At 36.7% G+C, this 24,573-nt stretch overlaps 1 protein-coding gene across 2 annotated transcripts in view; it reads left to right on the top strand.

The window, feature by feature from the left end:
* The window catches only part of MAP2K4 (mitogen-activated protein kinase kinase 4), a 126,682-nt gene that overhangs the window by 61,812 nt on the left and 40,297 nt on the right, over positions 1-24,573 (top strand). For both annotated transcript variants that reach the window (XM_037155836.2, XM_037155829.2), the window contains 2 exons: positions 3,632-3,806; positions 16,492-16,611. In XM_037155836.2, coding sequence (XP_037011731.1) covers positions 3,632-3,806; positions 16,492-16,611 — 295 coding nt within the window. The remainder of the gene's footprint in view (positions 1-3,631; positions 3,807-16,491; positions 16,612-24,573) is intronic.

Raw genomic sequence — 24,573 nt, 5'->3', positions numbered from 1 at the left:
TTGTTGGTATCTGTAGATTTCACCAAAGTTTATATTACCATTAAAATTCTACTTACATTTACATAGAAGAGACTATCTTAATGGTAATTTCAGTCCGTATCTAAATAGCTTTTCTGATGTTAATATTGATCCAAAAATGCATGCTGTTTGAAATACTGTGTTCAAGAGATATACTGTTTAATTCAGTTTTGTGATCTTAGGCATTAATGTGTTAATGGGTAGCTGATTTTTTAAACTTGACTGTGTATCATTTGATAGTTTAATTACAAGTCCTGTTATAACAATAATGACTGAAACTTGTTTTCATATTAAAGACCTTTAAATCCAAAGGAGAATTTTACTCATTTTTCTATTGACTTTTTTGCTACTGGACTTTTTTATGGAGAAGATTTGATAGGGGCTGGGATTGTATTTCTGTCTCAGAATTGAGTTAGTTTGAAACTTGGAAACCTTTAACCCCTTCTTTGTTTCCTGAGTGGACCAAAAAAAACAAAACAAGACTGGTGGGATGTCTCAGTTAATAATTGCCCATGTAGAGTACTTAACACATGTTTTAGAAGGAATATGAGTAAATACAAGTTCACAGGCAGAACGTATTTACTGATAGGGCATTGGGGATAACTTTTAGGTTTATGGAGTTGAGTTGAATTTTCAGGCAAGAAATTAATAATAAGACAATTAGGAATTCCTGATCTGTGTACTATACAGAAGTAACACTTAAATTTTGTTTGACAGATTTGCCTTAACATGAAAAACTGCAACTGAGATTTTGGCTACTTAGTATAGTTGCCTCGGTGACTGACTGCTAGGGTTTAATGGTGAAGGTTTGGGGCAGCTCTCCCGGTTAAGTCCCTAGAGCACTGTGTCTGTCTGCGCACAGCCCTTCTCTGAAGGACTAACACATGGTTGGACTGACATTTAGACCACCGGTGTAAAATTGATTCAGTATCACCAAAAAGATTGCCAGCCCAGTGTTATTAAAGGCTCTGTGAACATGCCTTGGTGACATCCCACAGCATATTTTTCTGTGGTGTTCATAACTCTTCCTATCTAAATGAGAAGATGGAACTCTGGGTAGTAATCACATTCTCCTGTTCCTCTTTTATTTTTAGCAGTGTTATTGAGATGTAATTCATATTACAACTCACCCATTTAAACTGTAAAGTTCAGTTGCTTTTAGTTTAGTCAGAGTTGTGCATATGTTAACCTTGCTCAATTTTTGACCATTTTTATTAGTCCAAGCAGGTAACCTGCATCCTTTAGCTGTCAATCTCTTCACCTTGAAAAAGGAAAAAAAAAAAAAAAAAAAAGAAGGATCTTCTCTAGAAACCATACAGCAGGCTAAATCGTAAGCTAAACAGTCAGCTGAGATATTCCATAATTCTAAAACTCAGTCTTTAATAGATATATTATAGCTGCTGTTCTGTGATTTTTATGTAGTAATGAAATTTGTTTGCTGTCTTAGGAATGCTAGCAGTAAATGCTCTATAACACAATGGGATCATGAGAGGGGTAGCTTTCACCATATTTTATTGGTTAGAAGGAAGTTACAGGTCCCACCTATACTCAGAAGCTTATGCAAGGATGTGCACACCGAGGAAGTGAGGGTGACAGGGATACTCTTAGAGCCTCTCTGCTACAGCCCTTGAATTAGCAGAGACTTAAAAAATGTTGCTTCCAATTTACACCTAATTTTAATTACCTTTGTTCTGCTCCCTCAGTGGTAGGGTTGTACTGTGTATTTCATAGAGATGGTGTTCACTTGCCACTGTTCATAGAACAATAATCATCACAAGTAGTGAAACTTCTTTATGTCAGAATATTTCCTGGCTTAATTTATCTACTTCATGAAAAAGACTACTGAGCAAATTAGTCACTGGGCTTGATTTCCATCTTCAAAAGCCACTGACTCTAGGTTCTAGTGTATACGTAACATTGATGAAAGTATTGTGTAAAGTGGAAAGAACCCGTATGAATGAAAGTTGATATTATGACATTAATATTATGATTTGACAATCTTGCATTTGGAATGCTAGTTCACTAATGCTAGTTGTTATTTAGATAAAGAATATTAATCTTTGAACTATAATCTTGAATTTTGGCTATTAATTATTTTTTCACCTGGAAGAGGTATTATTTTTGTGTGTGTGTATAGTATAATTGACAACATCATACTTATTTTAGGTGTACAACTTAATGATTACGTATTTCTGTATATTGTGAAATGATCACCACAGTAATCCTTAGTTAATGTCCATCAGCACATATAGCTACAAATTTGTGTGTGATGGGAACTTTAAAGATCTGCGTTCTCATCCACTTTTATTTACACAATGCAAGGACTGTATTATTAACTATAGTCACTATGTTGTACATTACATCCCCAGGACTTACTTTATAACTGGAAGTTTGTACCTTTTGACCAAATCTTGGTTATTATTAATACTAATATATGTGGCTGTTCTGGGGGAGCACTTTTAAAATTCAGATATTTTGAGAACTTTAAATATAGCTACAAAAACCAAAAATATATGAGAAACATTCATAAATTTTGGAAGAAGAAACATAAGAAACCAGTCACATAAGCTTTTGCTTGTATCACCAGACCAGATTTTTAAAAAGATCCTAATCATTTAATATGAAATTGAAAAAATATAGATGATATTCAGTGGAATGTTTTTCTTTATGTTTCACTCTCATTTGATACAGTTTATTCCTACACTCTGTGTCTGTGAGTGTGAGAGAGAAAAAAAGAGAGCTGGGACATTGATTTTATATTTTTCTTTAGATTTGATCTTTTACAGAGTATGGTTGGAAGTTAATATGTTGATCTCAGTTGGAATTTGGGAGATGATATTTGTATTTAATGAAAATCTGTAATGAGTAAGCACGTTTTTCCATAAACCATCTATTTTCACCTCATTGCTTTATTTGTTGAACAAGGGCTAAAAGTTTCAAATTTGAAAAGCATGGGACAGTCTTCCTCTTGGGTACAGCTGACTATTCACTTTCCTGTTTCCCCCCACTTCAGCATGGCATTCATGTGAACAGGGCAGTGCACTGAGATGCTGGGTCCCACAAATTTTGCCAGAATCACCTGGGGATCTTTAAAAATATACTATTTTCTGCCTTTTGTCCCTAGATATTCTGATTTAATTGTTATGAGATTTAAACAATCTGCAGATGATTCTAGTGTGCAGCAATATTTGTGAACAGCTGTGCTGGGGAGTGAGGACCTGGAATAGTTGGGTAAGGTAGGATAAGAGCTTTCTGGAAATGGGGTTTATAGTTCCTAGGATTCCACATTTAATAGTGCATTTTGCAAAGCTGAAAAGATCTTACATTTGGAAATCAAAACTGGTTTGTGGAATTAGTTTCTTCAATAAGTGAAAATTGGTTTGATGAATTCCATTAAAGCTACATTTATCAATTACCTAAATTTAGGCCTTTCTTAAGTTAGTGTGTGAAAAACCAAGTTGATACAGATAAAGAAACTCCCCAGATCTGGAAGTCAGACTGTTTTAGCAAATTATGCAAAAACCAATTACCTACACATTAATCACTGCTACTAAAATAAAAAAATTAAAAAACCTATTTAAAATGTGGAAATTTCTTCCTAATATTTTAACAGAGAGAGACTGAGAACACACAGCATTGAATCATCAGGAAAACTGAAGATCTCCCCCGAGCAACACTGGGATTTCACTGCAGAGGACTTGAAAGACCTTGGAGAAATTGGACGAGGAGCTTATGGTTCTGTCAACAAAATGGTCCACAAACCAAGTGGACAAATAATGGCAGTTAAAGTAGGTGAAACCCATAATTATTTTTGGTGCTTTAATCCATTAGGTGCAATTTCTTGGTGTGGTAATACTTCTATTGATCTGTTCTTACTTTTCTAGTAAATATGGGTGTTTATAAAACTGTTTCTCTGAGTTCTTTGTGGATGTTTTGTGTAGAAGTTTTCTTACTGGTGGCACATTTTCTCTCCTCTGGAACTGTGAGTGTATTAAGTATGCACATTCACTGCACTTTTGGCATGATGCATTAACATGTTTTATACTTCAGGCCCTTCCACTGCCAAGGTGAGTTCAGGCCAGGCGGCTGCACCCCTGGGAGCAGGGCAGTGCTGCACTGAGCCAGGCGGGAAACTGGAAGAAGAGGCAGCGCACTGGGTTGGGCAGGGTGCGGGGCTAGGGCTAACAGCAGTCTTACTGAAGGTTTCCTGGAAACCACGCACATGCTGTTGCCACTAACCTCAACCTTACTCGGTCCTGACCGGCTCGGCTTCTGTTTGTTTATTTCATCTCCACTCAGTACTGCCCTGTTCCCTGGTTGGAAAGTTGTACTGAAATGCATGCCTTGTGATAATGCTGTCACATTCTGTCCTTATTGTGAGTGTCATGCCGTTTGACATGTTCATTTACAAACAAAAATCAAGAATGGCCAGATATGGAGGTTGGCCCACAAGACTGTACCTGGTAGGCTTATGTTGGTACCTGTGAAGAACTGATGATGGTTTCCATCCAACTCTTAATAAGCCCCTATAATTGTAATTTGTTCAGATGTTTAATGAATATTTGCTTTGTGTAAAATATTTTAGGAAAATTAACAATTGGAGTGAGGGGAAACTGAAGAGAACAAGAAAGAGATTTAGATACTGTCATTAAACTTAAAATTCTTAGAGCAGTAAATAATGTCCCAGTTTGTAAGAATTAAGAATGGGTTTGCAGACAATCTATAACCATCTTCCAGTTAATCCCCTATTTTGAGAATTTATCAAAGGAGCCTCAGTTTCATACTTGATTTTGGGGAGTGGATTCATATTATATAATATAAAAGACTACCTGTGTTGAAGTTTGTTGTGAGCAAAATATTACTATTTAGCCTCCTTCATTGTTGAGCATTTCTATTTCTTGGGTCATATGAAACAAATAAGAAATGACTTGTGGGAAAATTTGATTCTCTGTGTGGAGTCTTAATCTTGTTTTTGGTTATATTCTTTCCCAATGTGGTGAGAACTATAGACATTTTTCTTAGGCAGATGAATACATGTATGAAATTTGGCATATAATCCATAGACTTCTAAAATTGAAGATGCTAAGACCTTTGCTTTGGAATATGTGTTGAAATAAAATGTTTTTATTAGAATGTGAATTATTTCTCTTTTCATTTTGTGCCACTGCTGTGTAACTACAGAGTCCTTTTATTTGGACTCTCCTGGACGTACGTTGCATCGCCCTGCATCATTGTTCATGACACTCTTACTCAGCTGGGTCTTAAGGAAAATCTGTCCTACATAACCAAAGTTCTAACTTTTCCCCCAGAGAAAGTACTTTTAAGTAATTATGTTCTGATTTTTTCAGTTTGTGCTGTGTGTGCTTTACTGTGTTAGTTAACATTGCAATCTGTCTTAGTAATCTGAATTAGCCATGATTAATAGGTTTTAAAGGTAAATAAAGAAGATACTTCATCTTGACATTTAAAAGTTTTTCTTAATTTGATGACATTTAGAACTGTATAGTGCTTACACAAGTTTTTAAGGAATTTGAAAGTAAAATAGGAAATTGTTGTCTGCCATTTGTAATTTGACCTTATTTTGAGAGCCTCTGTTGTGATGCTATTAAAAATCTCAACTCTTCAGAAATACTTCTAAGGTCGTCTTGGGACCTAAGACGGGTCCCAACCTCTTGTGATAATAGGCACATTTATACTTACTATCTGATACTGTCTATCTTTATCACCTTGACTATTTGAGCAAACATGATAGTTTAGCATGAAGGGGGTGATAGTATGGCATATCAATCAACATGTTGATGGGATGTATTTGATTCCAATTTGATGACTGACATGTGCCTTCTCCTATAAATTTTAAAATACATTTATTGTTGGTCTCTTTGAAAAAGCTTAGCCCTTCATCACACCGACGATAGTTAGTTCCCTCATTATTGGGCACACAAACCAGATAGAAAAAGGACAAATATGTAGATATATGTAGAAGCAATGTGTAATTAAGGAGTTTCGATTTGACCTTATACACATAGAAAGTGAATTATTGAGCACCCACTGTATTTAGCTCTGAAATTAGGACAGTAGAGATTTAAATGGACTATGGGACAATGATTCACAGTCCTGTGAGTTTTCTATTTCTGTTGGTGAAATGAGAAATACACTTTTGAAGTAGCGCTATACTAGTGTTTAATATGCACTTTGGAACTATAGAAGGAGTACTGTATTAGATATTAAGCTTATCCTGAATTATCCTTAAGATTTACTTTAAGTATTTGTACAGAATTGAACTGTGTATTAGCTTGATATTTAGTTTGAGGGAGCCCTTCCCCAAGTTTATTTTACCAAATAGAAGAAATGTTTGAAAAGATGACTTCTTAGTTATCAGAAATAATTATCTCCAAGAGTTAATTTGAAAATTGGGTAAATTATAGTATATCAGATTCAATAACATAACATTGTAAGAGTTATACTTATAATAATTTTTTGACCATTGGCCTGAGGACAGTCCTTAAGTTGACAGTGAGATTCTGTATTAGCACCAGAGATGTGGAAAATTTTAACCCTTCAGTTTTAATTGCATGGCCCTGAGGAAATGGACTTTACTTGTCTGTGAGGGGTGGTAGGACTACTAGTTTGTCTAACTCTGCCTGAGTGATGGCGTCATAGGGCCGCCAAGGGCAAAGTCTTTGTTTCCCCAGGGTCTTCCAAAGCTAAGGAAGGACAGCCTTCAACTCTGGCTGGGTACCTCAGACTTTGGTCAGCATCCTCTGCAAATAACCTGCAGTGCCCACGTTGCATGATAGTGGGATAACCACTGAGTGAAAACTTTAGGCATGTACAATGACTGTCCTCTAAGTAAAGTAGGTGCCTGGTTAGCCCACTGGCAGGGCTAATCACAAGAAAAAGCCCCAGATTCAGAACAAATATTTGAAGAAGCACTCAGGATTGGGTTTTGGGGCTAGGATTAGAAACACGCAGGAGAGTTAGGTCCACAGATGATCAGAATCGGAATGTCACAGTGAATCCAGGGACACAGGAGTTGAGAGAAAATAGTTGAGGTGCCATAGTGCAGGCCCATGGGTTGGAAGTGAGTGGAGTGACAAAGACATTGCTAACATAGGGAGGGATGATCTGTACCTTCAAGTCCCGACCATGTATCCCCACCTGGCCATGCCTGTAGAGTCTGGTTTGCCTAGACTGCCAGCTTCGCTGTTGTCTTCCAACAGACTTATGTCCGGACTGGTTTCTTGAAGGTATGAATGCCCTGTTCCTGTCTGTGGGCTCTGAGAGAAAAAACACAGGATAGAGTAGAAGAGAATGAAAATGAGAGGCAACATAAGGGAATGAAATTGCTGTCACTAAAGATGGAAGGCAATGGAGTTGTTATTGGAGGGTTAATGCTGGAATAAAACTGTCATCCCATTGGAGAATGGAGCTAATATTGGGCAGGTAGGTAGGGATAGCAAGGTTTTATATTAAGGTTGTCACCATTGATCATTTTGATGAGCTTTTAGTCATCTACTTGCGAAGTAATCTGGGTTAACCAGAAAAACAAATTGGCTGTTTGAGGTTAGGTGCTCAGGCCAGACTGAATTAGTGATATGACCCTGTATTGAAGCGTTTCAGGTATTTTCCCTTTCTTGGTCATCTGCTTAACTTGTCTTGTTTCTTCAACACTCAGTGTTTTTTCTCTTCCAACTCTCCTGTTGCATTGATTTGAGTGTTCATGATCACTGGCTGTAACCTGACCTCAGTTCGTGCATTCCTGCTTCTCTTTGGTATTTGGATCTTGACTTCAGTGTCCTTGTCCTGGAATTGCCATCTCGGTTAACCCCTAGGCCTGCTCAGAAGGATCAGAGCCCTATTTCTGACAGGGTCTGCCTCCCCTCAGTCCAGCCCATCCCTGAGCAGACTGAGGTTTCATTGGCTTATTAGGAAGGCCTCCTTGGTGCAGAGGGTACTGCAGGTAGGGGAAGGCAGGGCTCCACACAGAATGGCTTGGTGTGTTTTCCCTGCTACTGCAGGGACCTTGTCATTTCTGTCACAAGTTCTTACTGAGTAATTTTGGTAGGGACTGTGAGCATTATTAGAGAAGGTTCATTTTAGTATTTAAACATTGGTCTTGCACATTGTTCTGAAAGCATTAGAACGATAGTTGATAGGGTTGTCTTAAATTGGAAATGTTTTTTCCTGATAGTAAAGAGTGTTTTGTTAGGTAATTTTGCTGCATTTCAAAAGGCCACAGTGCTAGTGTTTGATTATCCAGATCACTTGTGGGCTGCACATTCATGACTATCTTGTTTTGAATTCAGACTGATTCCAGTGTCTTATGCTCTCATTTGATTGGCTAGATTATGTGGCTTAATTAATATATACATGGTTGATTGACCCATATTATTTTATGCTTCCTAATGTTGCTTAAAAGTTGTGATGTTGCAAATAAAAGTGTAAGTGGATCACTTCTAGGAGTGGACCGATCTCAAAGATGTGTCAGGGCTGCCCTTTAGTCAGCCTTGGTTTTGAACTCAGGTCCCTTGTGGAGTTGGTGTTGGAATTCCTAGTGTACATGTGTTTTTGTTTTTGTTTTGTTTTGTTTTGTTTTGCTGTTGCTCTTAGTGGTTTTCAGTGTGGGTTTATTTAGTTAACAGAATTATATGTGCACCCCAGTAAGTAAAATAGACAAAATTAGTATGATTCTGGTTGATGTAAGGGATAAGAGGGGGAACCCTGCCTACTGCTATTGGTAGTCCATAGGGTGTGACCTCTGAGGAAACCTTTGGGGTCCAAGTGGGACAGATTGGAAATGGTTACTCTAGGTGAACTTCAATCAACCATGATGTGTTTCTGAACATTCCAATACCTAGTTTCTGAAACTCTCTACCAGCACTTGGTTGATTTGATTGAATTGTGACATGGTTTCATATCCCAGGTTACGTAGTTACTTGGAGGAAAACATGTCTTATCACACCTTACTCAAAGTGAGGGTCATCTGAACCAGTATTTGGTATACCTCTTGCACATTTTTGTATCATTCTTTGTTGTTTTGTGGTCATGCCTCTGAAATTGGTTATACATCAGATTTTTACTCTTATTGCACTTTATTGTTGTGGATACTGAAGTAACGATCTGTCATTTATGATCTGTATGTAGGCCCTCAAAAGTTTTAATGCTAAGATTAACATTGTGCCTTTTACATGTGCATGATATAATAAGTAAGGAGGAAGAAAATGATATCACCCTTATCATGATATACAAGCTTGTCCCATTAACTTGGTGCTCAGGGCAGCTCTTCCCGTGATATAATATTGTACATGTTTTTGAAACTAATCCCCCAGGCTCTCTGATGATGCATAGCAGAAGATATGGAATTAATTGGGCCTCAGTATCCTCAGAGGAATGGGAGGCACTACTATTAATTAATTAATTTGAGTAAAATACAATTGAGAATTCACTAAATTGATTCTAAAGACTTGAATGGTTTTGAAGGTAAGATTTAGTACCCTTTCTTCCTGTCTTAGTAAAAGCACATGTTGTCATAATCTCAAACAATCCATTTAATAGACACTATTTATTACTCTTTGACACGAAAACCATTTTTGCACATGTGATCAGCATCCCAAATACTTTGCTTTTTTTTATTGTTTATTTTGGCTACTGTCACCATTTGATTGGAACTCACTAGTGATGACATTATGAGATGTCATGGGCATTCTTGTTTGTGATTTACTTAAAGACTCCTTAGCAAGCAAGGATGAAACTGTGAATCTTTATGTTGAAATAAGGAAAGTAAAAAAGCCTAACATCTCCTGTAGCCTAGAGGAAGGTGATAGCAAAGTGATGTTCTGTGGTGGTTTCTGGGGTTTCCCAGCTTTGAATTCCAGGAAAATTCTGGACCTTCCTGCTGGAAAAGCAGTTTGTCTATTTGTACAGATCAGAATGTTTTTTAGGATGCAAGGGGACCCTTAGGGAACCTTAGGTATATGAGTGTAATCCTTGCTCTTTTATCTCCTACATCATTAAGTTGATCCCAAGTTAGCCGCTAACTGGTGATGGACTCCCTTTCACATTTTATTTAGACAGTAATCTTAGAAGGGGCCTTTAGCAAGGAATACTTAATGAACGAGGGTGCATTTATGGCAGAAAAGTATTGGCATTTGTATATCCCAGAATATAAACACGTTTTCAAAATATTATTTTTATAACTGTGTCAATTAAAGTAAATCTTGTTCTTCATCTTTTGATTTTTAAAGCAAAGACTGTCAGACCTTCACTATATCACTTTTTTATTTTCTGTGGAGAGGAGTTCCACCTGAGATCTCATGTGATATGTTCACTCATGTACCGGTTCTAGGATTTCCATGTGGGTGATATTTATCAGTGTCACTTGGGACAAAAGGTCAACACAGGGAGCTTTTGATTTCATTCTTATCCCATCATTGGTTGTTCTGGCATCATACCATTTGACAAGACATTTGACAATTACTTGAAATGTAGAATACTAGTACTTAATGGAGCCCTAGATGATGATAGGTGCTACATAAAGTAATGTGTCACAAACACTGAGATATGAGTTTTATCTACCTGCAAGTGGTAGCAGATCCCACATAACTTTGCTGAAAAGTAAAATACCTTCTGGTGTTCTGATTGGGTTGGTGGTTGGTATATTGAAAAAAACACTTTGTATTGCTAATGGCCAAAATACTAATAGCATTATTTTATCCCATGTCAAATTGTTTTCATCAATGCCTACAATAATTTTTAAAGCCGTACATTGAGTTTCTACATAGTTATTGAATCCATCACCTTATTGAGTTTCATTGTGTCTGTGCCCTAATTTCTGATTGGGGAACTCACCCTTCTTTCATGTTTGCAGCTAAAGATAAACATGTGCGGCAGGGGTATGAGTCACTTACCTTACTTGAGCCCTACAAAGAACTGACAACTTGTCAGGTGAGAATTTGGAGATCCTATCTAATGGGGCTAGTGGGCATGCCCTTCCACATTAGTTTCCTCTATTCTCCACATTGCATCCCCCCCCCCCCCATATTTTCTTCATTTCAAAAGAGAAATTAAGAAAGGAATACCAGAAATGACAGACGTTTTGTGAGCATATTTTACTCTGTTGCTATTTTCAAGCCTGTCTTTCTAAAGTCAGTTCCTGGGCTCTTCAGGTCTTGATCCTTGATATGTTTGTTTGCAGATAAATTGTATCTTTTTTGCCTAGAATGCTCAGATTCTAGGAACTAATGTTTGTCACACACACTGTGGAACTACTGTTTTTAATCATATACCTATCTGATGTATCATCAGTCTTTGCTCTGAGTCTTTCAAGAGTATTATGACCTATTTTTCCCCTTCTCTAAGCAGGAATGGGAGCAGGTGACTCAGAGGGTCTTCTCCATGTACATATTATTCACGAGATACACTCCTCTTCTGCCTAAACTTTTAGCTTGAGTTGGTAAAGAGAAAAGCTCTCAGTTGGTGAGAGTCAAGAATTCTCACTTCAGGACACAGGCAGACTCAGACTGGGGTCATTTCCAGGACAGCCCAGTTCTTTGGTGTATGCCTGACATCTCTAGCAACTGAGTGTCTTTGAGAATTTTAACATGGAGATGGAAAGGTTTGCTCCGAATCAGAGTGGGTGGCAGGGACTGCTTCCAGAATCCACTAGGACCTTATTTAGCCCCTAGGCACAATGTTATTCATCACATGCTTCTGAGGACCTCTCTATGGGTGTTTCTTACTTTGCTTCCTCGAAAGCTGGTCCCTTAGCCATTGTGTTGTCAGCCTTTCTTCCTTTCCTTTGGCACAGTTGAGCCATCGTAGCCTTACCTCATAATAGCTGTTGGGTCATCATCACAGTGTATTCTTTTCCTTTATCCCTTCTTCCTGTCTCTCCTGACCACAGAAAATAAATTTATGAAAGGAAGACAAACAAAAAAATATCATTAGTGCTATTAGACTGTCTCCATAGGAAGGGATGAATCCAGTTTCTTTGAGAGTTTAATGCTGTCTATTTCTACCCATTCTCTTTGCTTCCCTTTCTCTGCCTTTCCCACCCCCAGTCCCAATCCTTCACTGAACTTGTTTCAATAGTTCTCCCAATCCCTTTCCATTATAGCAATGTGTCTTAATCTTTGAGGCCAAGTATATGCTGTCAACATTTAAATTTCCTAGTGACTTTTAGCTGCCATGTTGCACAGAAAGACAAACTTTCAACAACTTCTTAGCATTTTTTATATGATTAGGACTGTTTCCAAAGCAGACATTGCTGTGCTTTGTATATGATGTAGAAGAGGATCAGAGGACACTTTCTAACTTAAATTTTGAAGTTAGACCCATGGTACTTGCAGCTTAATCCATGCAAATTACTAGTAACTGAATTTGTGGCTGTTCAGCTAAAGGCATGAGTTGGAGTGGCTGCTTTAAAAAAGGGAAGTACTTTGTATAACTATATCCCTTTGTATAACTCTAATAGTCATAAAACTGAGAACTGGGAATTTAATTGAACCTTGTTCCTTTATCTATAAGTGACTTTGAATTGGAGTCATTTTGGCATTGCTGACTTGTAGCTACATGCTCTTTTCATTGGCATTAACCTGCTTTTAAAACTTTATTAGGAGTAGTATAAGGCAACCTTGAATACAGATTTGGACAATAATTAAAAAAAATTTTTAGCTTCAAGTACATAAATTTCTTCACTGTGGAAAACTGCTTATATATGCAGACTAGTAATTCTTGTTTTGATTTTAAGTGTTTTCTCTACATATATTTCAAATAAAGTAAAACAGTAATTTTAAAATACTTTATTGTTGGCTAAGCAATGTGGGTTGATTTTCAAAAAATGTAGTCCGATTTGTCCCAAGAGCATGTATGTAATTACTTAAGCTAGGTTCATAAAATAGTGACAAATAAGAGCTCAGTATCCCCATGGTGCAGAGGCAAGTGATTTTAATGAGTTCTAACAATTGGGTGAAAAGGAAACTTTTTAAAAGGTAAGGTCATTGAGATGACTTTCTTAACTCTTATGTACTCTGAGATGAGGTTTTCTTTCTTTCTTCTTTTTTATTGTTGTTCAAGCATAGTCGTCTTCATTTCCCCATCCCACCAACCGCTCTCCCCTGCCCCACTGATTGGGGTGAGGTTTCCATCCCCACTCTTTACAAGAAAAAAAAAAGTTTGTTGAGCCCAAATAAACATCAGCCTTACCTAACTTTTAAATTTATGTGATAAATAAAATTTCCTGTAATTCAAGGCATTTATCAATACGTTTGACTTCTGAACATTCCAATTACAAGAGAATTTCAAGTAGTACAATTGGCTCTACCTTTGCTCTTTCCTTTTCTAGTGCCCTCAATTAAGGACAGCTTTAAGTCTGTTCTTGATGTTTGTTCCATTTTAGGTGATTATGCTTCCTTTGTAACAGAGAGTTCTGGCCTTATTTATTTCAAATGTTAGAAGTCTTTTTTATACACTGTTTTGATGTTCTGTTAGAAGAACTTTTGTTACTAAATATTCTCATTTGAATTGATTATCATTAGTATCCTCCAACTTTAATCATTTATTGAATTAATATTAGTTTGAAACTATTGCTATTGTAGGTGTTTGTTTGTAGTTAATCCTCTTTTTGAGTCCTTTAGGTCTTTTTAATTAATTAAGCACTCACATATAATAAATGTTGCAATATAACCTTAAAACTTTAGTATAAATATTAAGAGTCAGTTATACTTGCTTAATGCCAAACAATTCCGATGCAATGACAGCAACTACTCTTCCACGCACTTCTGTCACTTGGACAAGGTGTTCAAGACGGAGAGCATGAGGAGTGTTAGCCTGTTGACAAACATCCAGGAGCAAAATCAGTTTCATGTGAGGTCCTCCAGCAGCCCCATGTTCTGTTTTGTACTGGTAGTGACATTAAAGAATATTTTTAAGATTAATAGATTTTCTTGCTATGCTGGTGATCTCAAAGGTTAGAGCTATGTCAGGAATTGTCTCTATATTCCGGTGAATAGTAATCCTGTCAGGGATTGAATAATACACATTAATCAAATGCTGGGACTTGCATTAGGCCTCCAGTTCACATAGTAGCATGTATCCTTTCTGTAGCAGTGTTTCTAGGAATAGTCCCCAAGAATGAGGTATTGATGATAACTATTGAGCTTTTGATTGTAATATGCCTTCTAATAGTTGACTTATAAGCATTTGTACAAATGTTAAGTTTAGAAAACCATGTAACCAGTTCTGGGAAAAAATAAACTAGTAAGAGAGCATCTTTTAAAATAGTATTTTATAAGTATACATGCTAGTATATTTAAACTTGGCAGTATATACATACCATATATACAGGATATACAATTAAAAATAGGATAAAATATGTTTTCAAGACTTTTAATAGTGAGAATTTTTTAGTAGGTGGAAACCTTCCCTAACTAGAGGATCATTTGATGCTTTTCTTCCCTGTTTGTTTCTAATTACCAGGTGTTTGTCTTTTAATTTTAGATACAGATAGTTTTTTTTTAAGTAATTGCCTTCCCAAATTAGTATTTCCAACAGCTCTATTTTTAAAGTTATACTTCTAAAACAAGAATAAATGGAATTAAATGTTTATAAAAATTATTAACATCATCTTTTGAATACCTTTGGGCTGTTTTGACTTTTTAAAAGTATCTCTTTTTTTTTTTTAGAGGGGAAAGGAGGGAGAAAGAGAGGGAAAGAAACATCAATGTGTGGTTGTCTTTTATGTGGCCCTCACTGGGGACCTGGCTCACAATCCAGGCATATATATGCCTTGACTGGGAATTGAACTGACAACTCTTTGGTTCTCAGCCCACACTCAATTCACTGAGCCACACCAGCCAGGGATAAAAGTATCATTTTTGAGCACACATTCTAATGTTGATTTAAAAGTGAGATTATTAATCCCCAAGCTATGAAAAGCTAAATAGGAGAGAGAAAAGGGACATTTTTTAATTTCAAATGTTTTGGTTTTATTTTGTTTATATTTCTCATTCTTTTTTCTTGTTTATTTGTGTAGTGAAATTTAATGTGTAAGTTTTAAATAAATCACCCTATACAGATGAATATCAGTTAGTAAATTTTATTTGGTATATAGTACTTATAGCTATCAGGCTATACATTTTAAGTAGCAAAGTTAAATTTGTATTTGAAATGCATGAAATTGCTATTTAGTACAGAAAATGAAATTGAGAGAACCTACTTCTATTCCTTGTACAACTGTGTATTATCATGTCACATGGAATACATTCTCTTGTGTCTCTGTGCCTCTGGCTTTTATTCTGTAAAATGGGCTCAAGAACTTAATTGACTGCCTTCATCCCTTTCAAGAACATTGAGGACAGATACCTTGAAGCCTTTGGAAGACAAAGTGCCACCTTATATATTTTTTGATACTAACTTGCCTTGTAAGTATGTGCTATATGTTATTCACAGTAGCACGGTGTGACATTTAGACATTTTTTAATGAGAGCAAAAGTTGTTTGCATGGCTTTGTGTTACACTATAACTTCATTATTAATGTTTTACAGTTTCTAAACTTCTTTCCTACCTCTCTGGGGCAGTGAGAACTGTCCCTCTGACCATCTTTGTGTCCTGTACTGCCCCTGGGCAGTAGGTGGGCATATGAACCTTTTGGGGGCAGTATTTTAGAGTTGTGCATAGTTGTTGTATGGGTAGGTCAGGGATATCACCTTAGGTCTGCAGTGTACAGAGCAGGGCCTCATCAGCTTAGGAAAAGACAAAGAGCCCTTTATTCCTGAGTTTTAGGTTTTCTTCACCATGTTTGTGCTATCCTGCATTCTGACTCAGGGGCTGGCAAGTCAAGCAGAAGTCTTTGATTGCACCATACAGAAAGTGTGGTGGAGTGGGGGAGAATTCCAGTCTAGGACTGGGGAGACATGGACTGTTGGTCTCTGTGCTGCCCCTATAGTAGTTCTCACTTTTACTGCCCTGAACTGTGTTCTATCTCTAATGAATGAGGATGCGACAGTGTCAGGATCCCAAGGGTGACAAAGGCTGTTCTTGCATTGGATGCCTAGATTTCATACAATTCTGAAATGGTGATTAAAAGTATATGTGAAGCTGCCTGTGATTATTCACATGAAAACTATTTAAAGTGTACTTCATTATGGTTTTCTTTTGCACATGGGTTAATTTTCACTGTCCAAGAAGTTTGTCGTAAAACTTCCAACATTATCAGTGAATGCTTGTGGTTAGAAAGCTGTGTCCTTCAAAGAGACACAATTGCTATTTTGTTAAAAATAAAAATGTCTAAGTGCTATTTTGTTTTTCTGTGGTAAAAATTGTTCTTGTAAGGTATGAGATGGATGATAATTTTTATGTCGGGTTAGTATTTTTGAAGTTTGCTTAGAAATTGTTAGTATTTTTGTGATAGCATATTTTTTCAGGTTTCTCAAGTTGTTTCATGTTTTTATGACATTTTTTGTCATTCTTTTCCAGAGAATTCGGTCAACAGTGGATGAAAAAGAACAAAAACAACTTCTTATGGATTTGGATGTGGTAATGCGGAGTAGTGATTGCCCATACATTGTTCAGTTTTATGGTGCACTCTTCAGAGAGGTAGGCATAAACTATTTGGGTTTTACCTGATGAATAAATAAATAAGAGGACTGTAAGGTTAGATTCTGCTCTTCAGTTACATGCCTTATGTTGGTAAGAAGTTAATTTCTCAGTATTTTAGTATATAGCCATGATATTCTATACATTAATTTCTGCCACTAATTTTTCCCTTGGTTAAGGGGTGAATCTCATACAGTTTTTAATGGCTGTCATTTCTTAATCCCCTATTTTCTTTCTTCATTTATAAATACTTTCTATTCTTTTTTCCCCTTTCTACTGAATTTATTGGGGTGAGCCTGGTTAACAAAAATTATACAGGTTTCAGGTGCCTAATTCTACAACACATCATCTGTACGCTGTGTTGTGTGTTTACCGCCCCAAGTCAAGTCTCCTTCCATCACCATTTATCCCCCTGTACCTTCCTTTCTCTCCCCTACCACTCTCAGCTATCACCACAGTTTTCCATGTCCAGTAGTTCTTTTCTCTCTCTTTCCTATTTTTCTCTATCTTTTCCACACATAACCTCCCCACCCCACAGCAGCTGTCAACCTGCTTTCTATGAGTCTCTGTTTTGCTTGTTAGTTCATTTTTGTTCATTAGATTCCACATATGAGTGAAATCATATGGTACTTGTCTTTCTTGGACTGCCTTATTTCACTTATCATAATGCGCTTCAGGTCCATCCATGCTGTCACAAAGGGTGAGATTTCCTTTCTTTCTTTTTTTTTTTTTTTTATGGCCAAATAGTTTTCCACTGTGTAAATGTACCACAGCTTTTTTATCCACACTCATCTACTGATGGTTAGGCATATGGTTGCTTCCAAATCTTGGCTGTTGGAAATAACAATGCAGTGAATAGGGGGTACCTATATTGAACATTAGTGTTTCTAGTTTCTTTGGATAAATTTCCAGAAGTTGCCCTGGCTGGTGTAGCTCAGTGGATTGAGCACAGGCCTGTGAAGCAAAGGGTCACCAGTTCGATTCCCAGTCAGGGCACATGCCTGGGTTGCTGGCCAGGTTCCCAGTAAGGGACACGTGAGAATTAACCACACATTGATGTTTCTCTGCCACTCTTTCTCTTTCCCTTCCCCTCTCTCTAAAAATAAATTTAAAAAAATTTTTTTTTAATTTCCAGAAGTAGAATCTCTGGGTCATAAGACCATTTCATTTTTAATTTTTTGAGGAAACTCCACACTTCTTTCCACAGTGGCTGCACCAGTCCACATTCTCACCAAGTACAAGAGGGTCCCCTTTTCTCCACATCCTCACCAATACTTGTTGTTTGTTGATTTATTGATGATAGCCATTCTGATAGGTGTGAGATGATATCTCATTATGGTTTTAATTTGCATCTCTAATGATTAGGGACATTGAACATCTTTTCATATGTCTATTGACCATCTGTATGTCCTCCTCTTCAAAGAAGTGTCTGTTCAGGTCCTTTGTGCATTTTTCATTGAATTATTTGTGGGGGTTTTTGGTCCTGAGTTTTATAAATTCTTTATAAATTTTGGATATTAACCCTTTATCAGATGTATTGGCAAATATTTTCTACATTCAGTGGGTTAACTTTTCATTTTGTTGATGGTTTCCTTTGTTATGCAAAAACTTTTTAGTTTGTTGTAGTCCCATTTATTTATTTTTGTTGTTGTTGTCCCTTCCCCGAGGAAATACATCAGAAATAATATTGCTATGAGAAATGTTCAAGATTTTATTGCCTATGTTTTCTTCTAGGAGTTTTATGATTTTGAGTGTTGCATTAAAGTCTTTAATCTATTTTGAGTTTATTCCTGTATATGGTATAAGGGGTGGTATAGTTTTTTTTTTCAATATATCTTTCCAGTTTTTCTAATACCATTTATTGAGTAGACTGTCTTTACCCCATTGTATGTTTTTACCAAATATTAATTTCTGGGCTCTTTTCTATTTACTTGATCTCTGTGACTGTTTTTATGCTAGGACGATGCTGTTTGGAGTATTATAGCCCTATAGTATAATTTGATATCAGATAGTGTGATACTTCCAACTTTGAACTCATAAGCATTTTAAATGCTCTTTAAAAGTACCATTCTTATTTTTAAAATGTTAGAATGTGTTGGACCTTGATTACCAAGAATGTAGTGGGTTTTTTTTGTTTTGTTTTACTTAAACAATATACTGTGTTGTAAGACAGGACTAAATGTACACTGAATAGAAATATGAAATCTTGTAATTGGAGAAGGCCTTAGAGATCAGTCAGTTAATTCTCTACTCAATCTTTAAATTTATTTTTGGGGGTTTCTAATAGATAACCCTAGTAACTGGAAGCATGCCACTTCATGATAGATTCTAGTTCTGTATTGAATCAGTAGTTAATCACTCTTAATTTTAGACTTGTACTTTCTTTCTCTTCCTGTCCTCATACTGTTTATGGCTTTAATATTCATTTTCTTTTTACTAGATACTTTGAATTCATTAGCTTAACCATTTTATATCATATTACCTTGTATCAGTATACAGTCATATATTCAGGTGCATAACTGTATCCTAGACTTAAGTATTACATAATATTATTCTGTTAGTAATATAATGAATCTGGAACTTTCTTTAGGTTGCACAAGGACCTTGTTATCTCCTCTCCCCTTCTCCCCCCAAACCATACATTTACTCTTCACAATCACTAAATCCTCTGGCTGTATTATTCTTTATGTCTGAACAATCATTATTTAGGGATTAGATAGATTTTTCTCTCCTGACTAGATTCCACAGTCAGCTTTTCCAGTGGCGTGTTCACTGTAGCCTCCAAGTGGCTCTGTCTCAACCATAATTCCCATCCGTAGTGCTTGAATACACCCATTTATTTCTTATGTTCATTTATTTAATAATTCACTTAAGCTAGATATTTAAATATCTAGCCCCAGGTTAGATAGTGTGGAAATCTGGTTTTATGAAAAGAAGACAGAGTAAGTGATATCCATGATTGAAAACTTACTGGTAACAAAACAAAGAGTCTGGGATAGTGTCTGAAAAGTATCCTTATGGTTTCTTATTAATAGCTGGGGCAAAAGTATAAGGCAGGTTAAAGGGAGTGAAGTTGAGATATGCAACTGTAAGCACTGCCACCTATTGATTGAATGCTCTGTTGTGTCCACATATGTTTTCTTCACACAGGTTAGTGGTAACATTCCCTTTTTCCAGAGAGGAAATAGATTTGAGCACTAATTTGAAGTCACACAGCCATACCTGTCAGAGGTGGTAATTCACAGACAAAGATCTCAGTGTTCATTCTTTTATACCAGAAATGGTTCAAGGATGAAGAATTTTTAGCTTAACTTAAAATTTAATCTACTTTTAAAAATATTATAAATTTGACTACGACAAGATGAAATCTTGGGAACTATAAAAGTCACAAAATGACAGAATGAAATTGAACTCTGCCAAAAATCTTAGAATTTCATTCTTAGAAATCATGGGTACTTCCTGAATACTAAAAAGTGAAGCTTGAGAAACAAAGTTCACCTTTAAAGAGTGCATAGTCCAAACGTGTTTTCTCAAGTTACAGTGGTTAAAAAAAATAAATATATTTAATAAGGGTTAGAGAAACACTTTTCAAAAATTGGTAACTTAAAGATCCTTTTTGGCCACATAACTTTCAGTTCCAAGAATAGACCCAAAATTTTAGGTTTATGACAGGAAAGAATGGAAGTGAATGCAAGAAGTTAGGACTTTTTACCTTATCCTCACTATGAGAGAGACAGATGCTTTTCATTCCTGTCACTGTAAGAAACCTTCCAGAATATTGTATTTGATATAATTTATATGACCACAAGACATGAGGTTTTGGTCTGGTTCAGTCACCATCAGTCAAGGGGCTTGTGAAATGTATTTTTCTTGCAGCTTTGTAGAGATTAATCTTGCAATTGGGTAATTTTGAGCCTTTGAAAGTTCTATAACTTTATTAAAGCAGTAATAAATAATATTTAATACTGAAATTGATAACTTATTTATTGCCATTGTCTGCAACAATGTGTACTTCTTTTCAGGATAAGTATACATCCTAGAATAAATTGGGTATATGCTCTTTCCTAGGATGTATACTCATCCTAGAAAGAAGTATACTCATATAAAAAGCCCAAAGTACAACTTGGATTTGATTAAGTTATTAAGATACCCAATTGCACAGGTTTCTAAATTCATTTGCAGATTTTATAGACGGGGAAAAAAAGAGCTTGATAGTATTGAAAAGTTGAAGTAACTTTTAGCCTATAGCTTACTTCAAGTCTTTTAATGTATAAATTTTCAGGGTTTGATAGCAAGGAAACCCTTATTTCAAATATCTTTTGAGGTTAGAGAAATTCTAGTGTAGGAAATACTCTTCTGTGTAACTTGTGATTACAGACATTCATGATATTATATAAAAGGCAGTGATTAGCCAAATTTTGTCACCTCTCTTTCTATCCCTTCTACTAATTATGTTTGTTCCTTTTCCTTACCCCTTACAAGTTATAAATACGGCTTTATGGAGATACTGCTGACATACAGTAAACTGTACATATTTAAAGCGTACAATTTGATATGTTTGGAAAGTGTATATGCCTATACTGTTAACCATAATCAAAATAATGAACATCTTCATCACACATACGTTGTTTTGTGTCCCACAGGTAACACACACATCCTCTCTGCTGTCACTGTCCTCAGGCAACCATAGATCTGCTTTCTGCCACTCTAGATAAATTTGTGTTTTTCTAGAATTTTGTGTAAATGGAATCATACAATGTGCACTCTTTTAAAAAAAGTTTTCTTGTTCATGCTCAGCATGGCTTGCTCAGTTTGTTGAGCATCATCCAGCAAAGTGAAAGGTTGCTGGTTCAGTTCCTGGGGTCAGGGCACATGCCTGGCTTGTAGGCCTAATCACCTGTCGGGGCACATGTGAGAGGCAGCCGATTGGTGTTTCTCTTCCACTCTTCCTCCCTCTCCCTCTTTTTAAAAATAAATAAATAAAATATCTAAAAAGCTTCTTTTACTCAGCATAATAACTCAGATAACTCAGCAAATAATTGTTATGAGTATTTGTGTACAAGTTTTTGAGTGGACATATGATTTTCTTTCCCTTAGGTAAATACCTGGGAGTGGAATGTCTGGCTTATATGGTACATGTATGTTTTATAAAGTCTGTTTTCAAAAGTGCGGTTGACTTTTGAACAACTAGGGGTTGGGGTGCTGCCCTTGCTCAATCAAAAATCTGCATATAGCTTTTGATTCCCCACAAACTAAACTCTAGTTGTTCCTTAGTATCTGCAGGGGATTAGTTCCAGGAACGTCACCAATACCAAAATCCACAGATGCTCAAGTACTTTTTGTAAAATAGCATAGAACAATAACATGCAATCAGCCCAGCACATTCTTGGATTCCCAACAGCAGATCCAAAATACTATTTTTGATTCGGTTGGTTGAGTTGGAGGATGTGAAACCCAGGGATAAGGAGAGATGACTATAGACTGAAGAAAAATCTGCATGTGAGTGTCCTGTGCAGTTCAAACCCAGGTTGTACAAGGGTCAACTGTAATTGCACCATTTTTAATTTCCAGCAGTAGTGTATGAGAGTTATATTTCTTCACATCTTTCCGACAGTTAGGATCGTCTGTTTTTTATTTTTAGCCATTCTAGTAGATTTAGAGTGGAATTTCATTGCGTTTTTAATTTGCGTCTTTCTAATGACTAATAATGTTTTAATGTGCTCATGTGCCTTTTCATGTGCTCATTTGCCAACTGTGTGTTCTCTTTAAGGCAGTTTCTGTTCAAATCTTTTGTCATTTCTGTTTATCTTAATATCGGGTTGTGGGAGTTTTTAAAAAATATTCTGGATACAGATTTATGAACGGATATATGATTGCAGATGTTTACCCTCCCCCATATCTATGACTTATCTGTTATACATTTTAATGGTGGTTGGTTTTTTTTTTTTTTTTAGATTTTATTTGCTTATTTTTAGAGAGGGTGGGGAGAAAGAGAGGGAAGGAAACATGTCTATCAGTTGCCTCTTTCACACCCTCATCTGGGGAGCCGAATGAGTATGTTATGGTTTACAGGCCAGCGCTGAATCCATTGAGCCACACCATCCAGGGCACCCGTGTTTTATAGAAAGTGAAAGCTTTTTAAAATATTGATGTAGGACAGTTTGTCAGTTTATTTTATATGTATTTTGCTTTTGGTGTTGTATTTAGGAATTTTTGCTGAACTCACACTTAGATTTTCTCATGTTTTCTTCCCACAGTTTTATGGTTTTAGACATCACAATTATATTTATCATCCATTTAGAGTTAGTTTTTATATGGTGAGAGGTGTGGATTGATGTTTACTTCTTTGCTTTTGGATATCCTTTTGCACCTTTGCCAGAAATCAGTGTGTGAGTCTATTTCTGGACTATCTAGTATGTTCTATTCTGTTTTGTCTATCTTTGTACCAGTTCAACACCTGTCTTGGTTCTTCTAGCCTTATAGAAAGTCTTGAAATCATGTAGTATTGGTCTTTAAATTATTTTTAAAGTAAGTATTGGCTTTTTGAGGTCCTTTCTATTTTCATATGAATTTTGGTATCTGCTTGTCAGTTTTTACACACATAAAAAAGTCCCCAGAATTGCTGATTGGAATTACATTGACTCTATACCAGCAGCCCCCAGTGCTTTCTCATACAACCAAGTTTAGAGACAACAAAATATTAACAACAGAAAACACAGCCAGAACACAGAAAATTGAACTTTTCGGAAGTCCGATAACAACAAATTCTTCAACCTGACCAGTAAGAGGGGCGGAAACCAGCAGCTGGCGGAGCAGCGTTGCACAGGAAAACTTAGTCACATGGACTCAGGAGCAGGGATCCCAGGCGTGGGGTTGCAAAGAGCTGACCCAGTGAGCAACCTGTGGATCCGGCGAGGGCAAAGGGCGAAGGGTGGCGGGTTAACTGTGCTGGCACATTCCTGTGCAGATAGACAGGCGAGGGAGTGGGCAATGAGATGGACTGAGCGGGTCCCAGTGATGGGAGGCAGCAGGGATGGCCGCCATTTCCTGACTCTGACCCCGCCCCCACATACAGCGTCACAACCCAGCGACCCCGCCCTGCCCCTGAGGCTCTGCTCCTCATACTTAATGGGTGCAGACAGACCAAAAATGGCTCAAGAAGATCTCAAAGCCCCAGAGCCTATAAATCTAAGTGATGAACAAATAGCAAGACTTTCAGATGCACAATTCAAAACACTGGTGATCAGGATGCTCACAGAACTGGTTGATTTTAGTCACTAATTAGAGGAACATATGAAGGCTAAACTAATTGAAATGAAGGGGGGAAATGCACAGGAAACCAATAGTGATGGAAAGGAAACTGGGACTCAAATCAAAGGAGTGGACCAGAAGGAGGATAAAAATGACCAAACAGAAAAGGATGAAGAAACAAGAATTCAAAAAAATGAGGAGACGCTTAGGAACCTCCAAGACATCTTTAAACGCTCCAACATCTGAATTATAGGGCTACCAGAAGGGGGAAAGGAACAGCCATGAGTGGAAAACTTATTTGAACAAATAATAAAAGAGAATTTCCCCAATCTGGCAAAGGAAATAGACTTCCAGGAAATCCAGGAAGCTCAGAGAGTCCCAAAGAAGTTGGACCCAAGAAGAAACACACCAAGGCACATCATCATTACATTAGCCAAGATTAAAATGAAGGAGAGAATCCTAGAAGCAGCAAGAGATAAGGGGACAGTCACCTACAAAGGACTTCCCATCACACTGTCAGATGATTTCTGAAAAGAAACCTTACAGGCAAGAAGGGGCTGGAAAGAAGTATTCCAAGTCATGAAATCCAAAGACCTACAACCAAGATTACTCTATCCAGCAAAACTTTCATTTAGAATGGAAGGGCAGATAAAGTGCTTCTCAGTTAAGATCAAGTTCAAGGAGTTCATCATTAAGCCCTCATTATATGAA

This window comes from Artibeus jamaicensis, unplaced genomic scaffold, assembly GCF_021234435.1.
Source record: "Artibeus jamaicensis isolate MK-2021 breed Jamaican fruit bat unplaced genomic scaffold, CSHL_Jam_final contig_781, whole genome shotgun sequence".
Classification (NCBI taxonomy): Eukaryota; Metazoa; Chordata; class Mammalia; order Chiroptera; family Phyllostomidae; genus Artibeus; species Artibeus jamaicensis.
The sequence above is the reverse complement of the archived record's forward strand: the minus strand, read 5'-3'. Positions and strand labels throughout refer to the sequence as shown.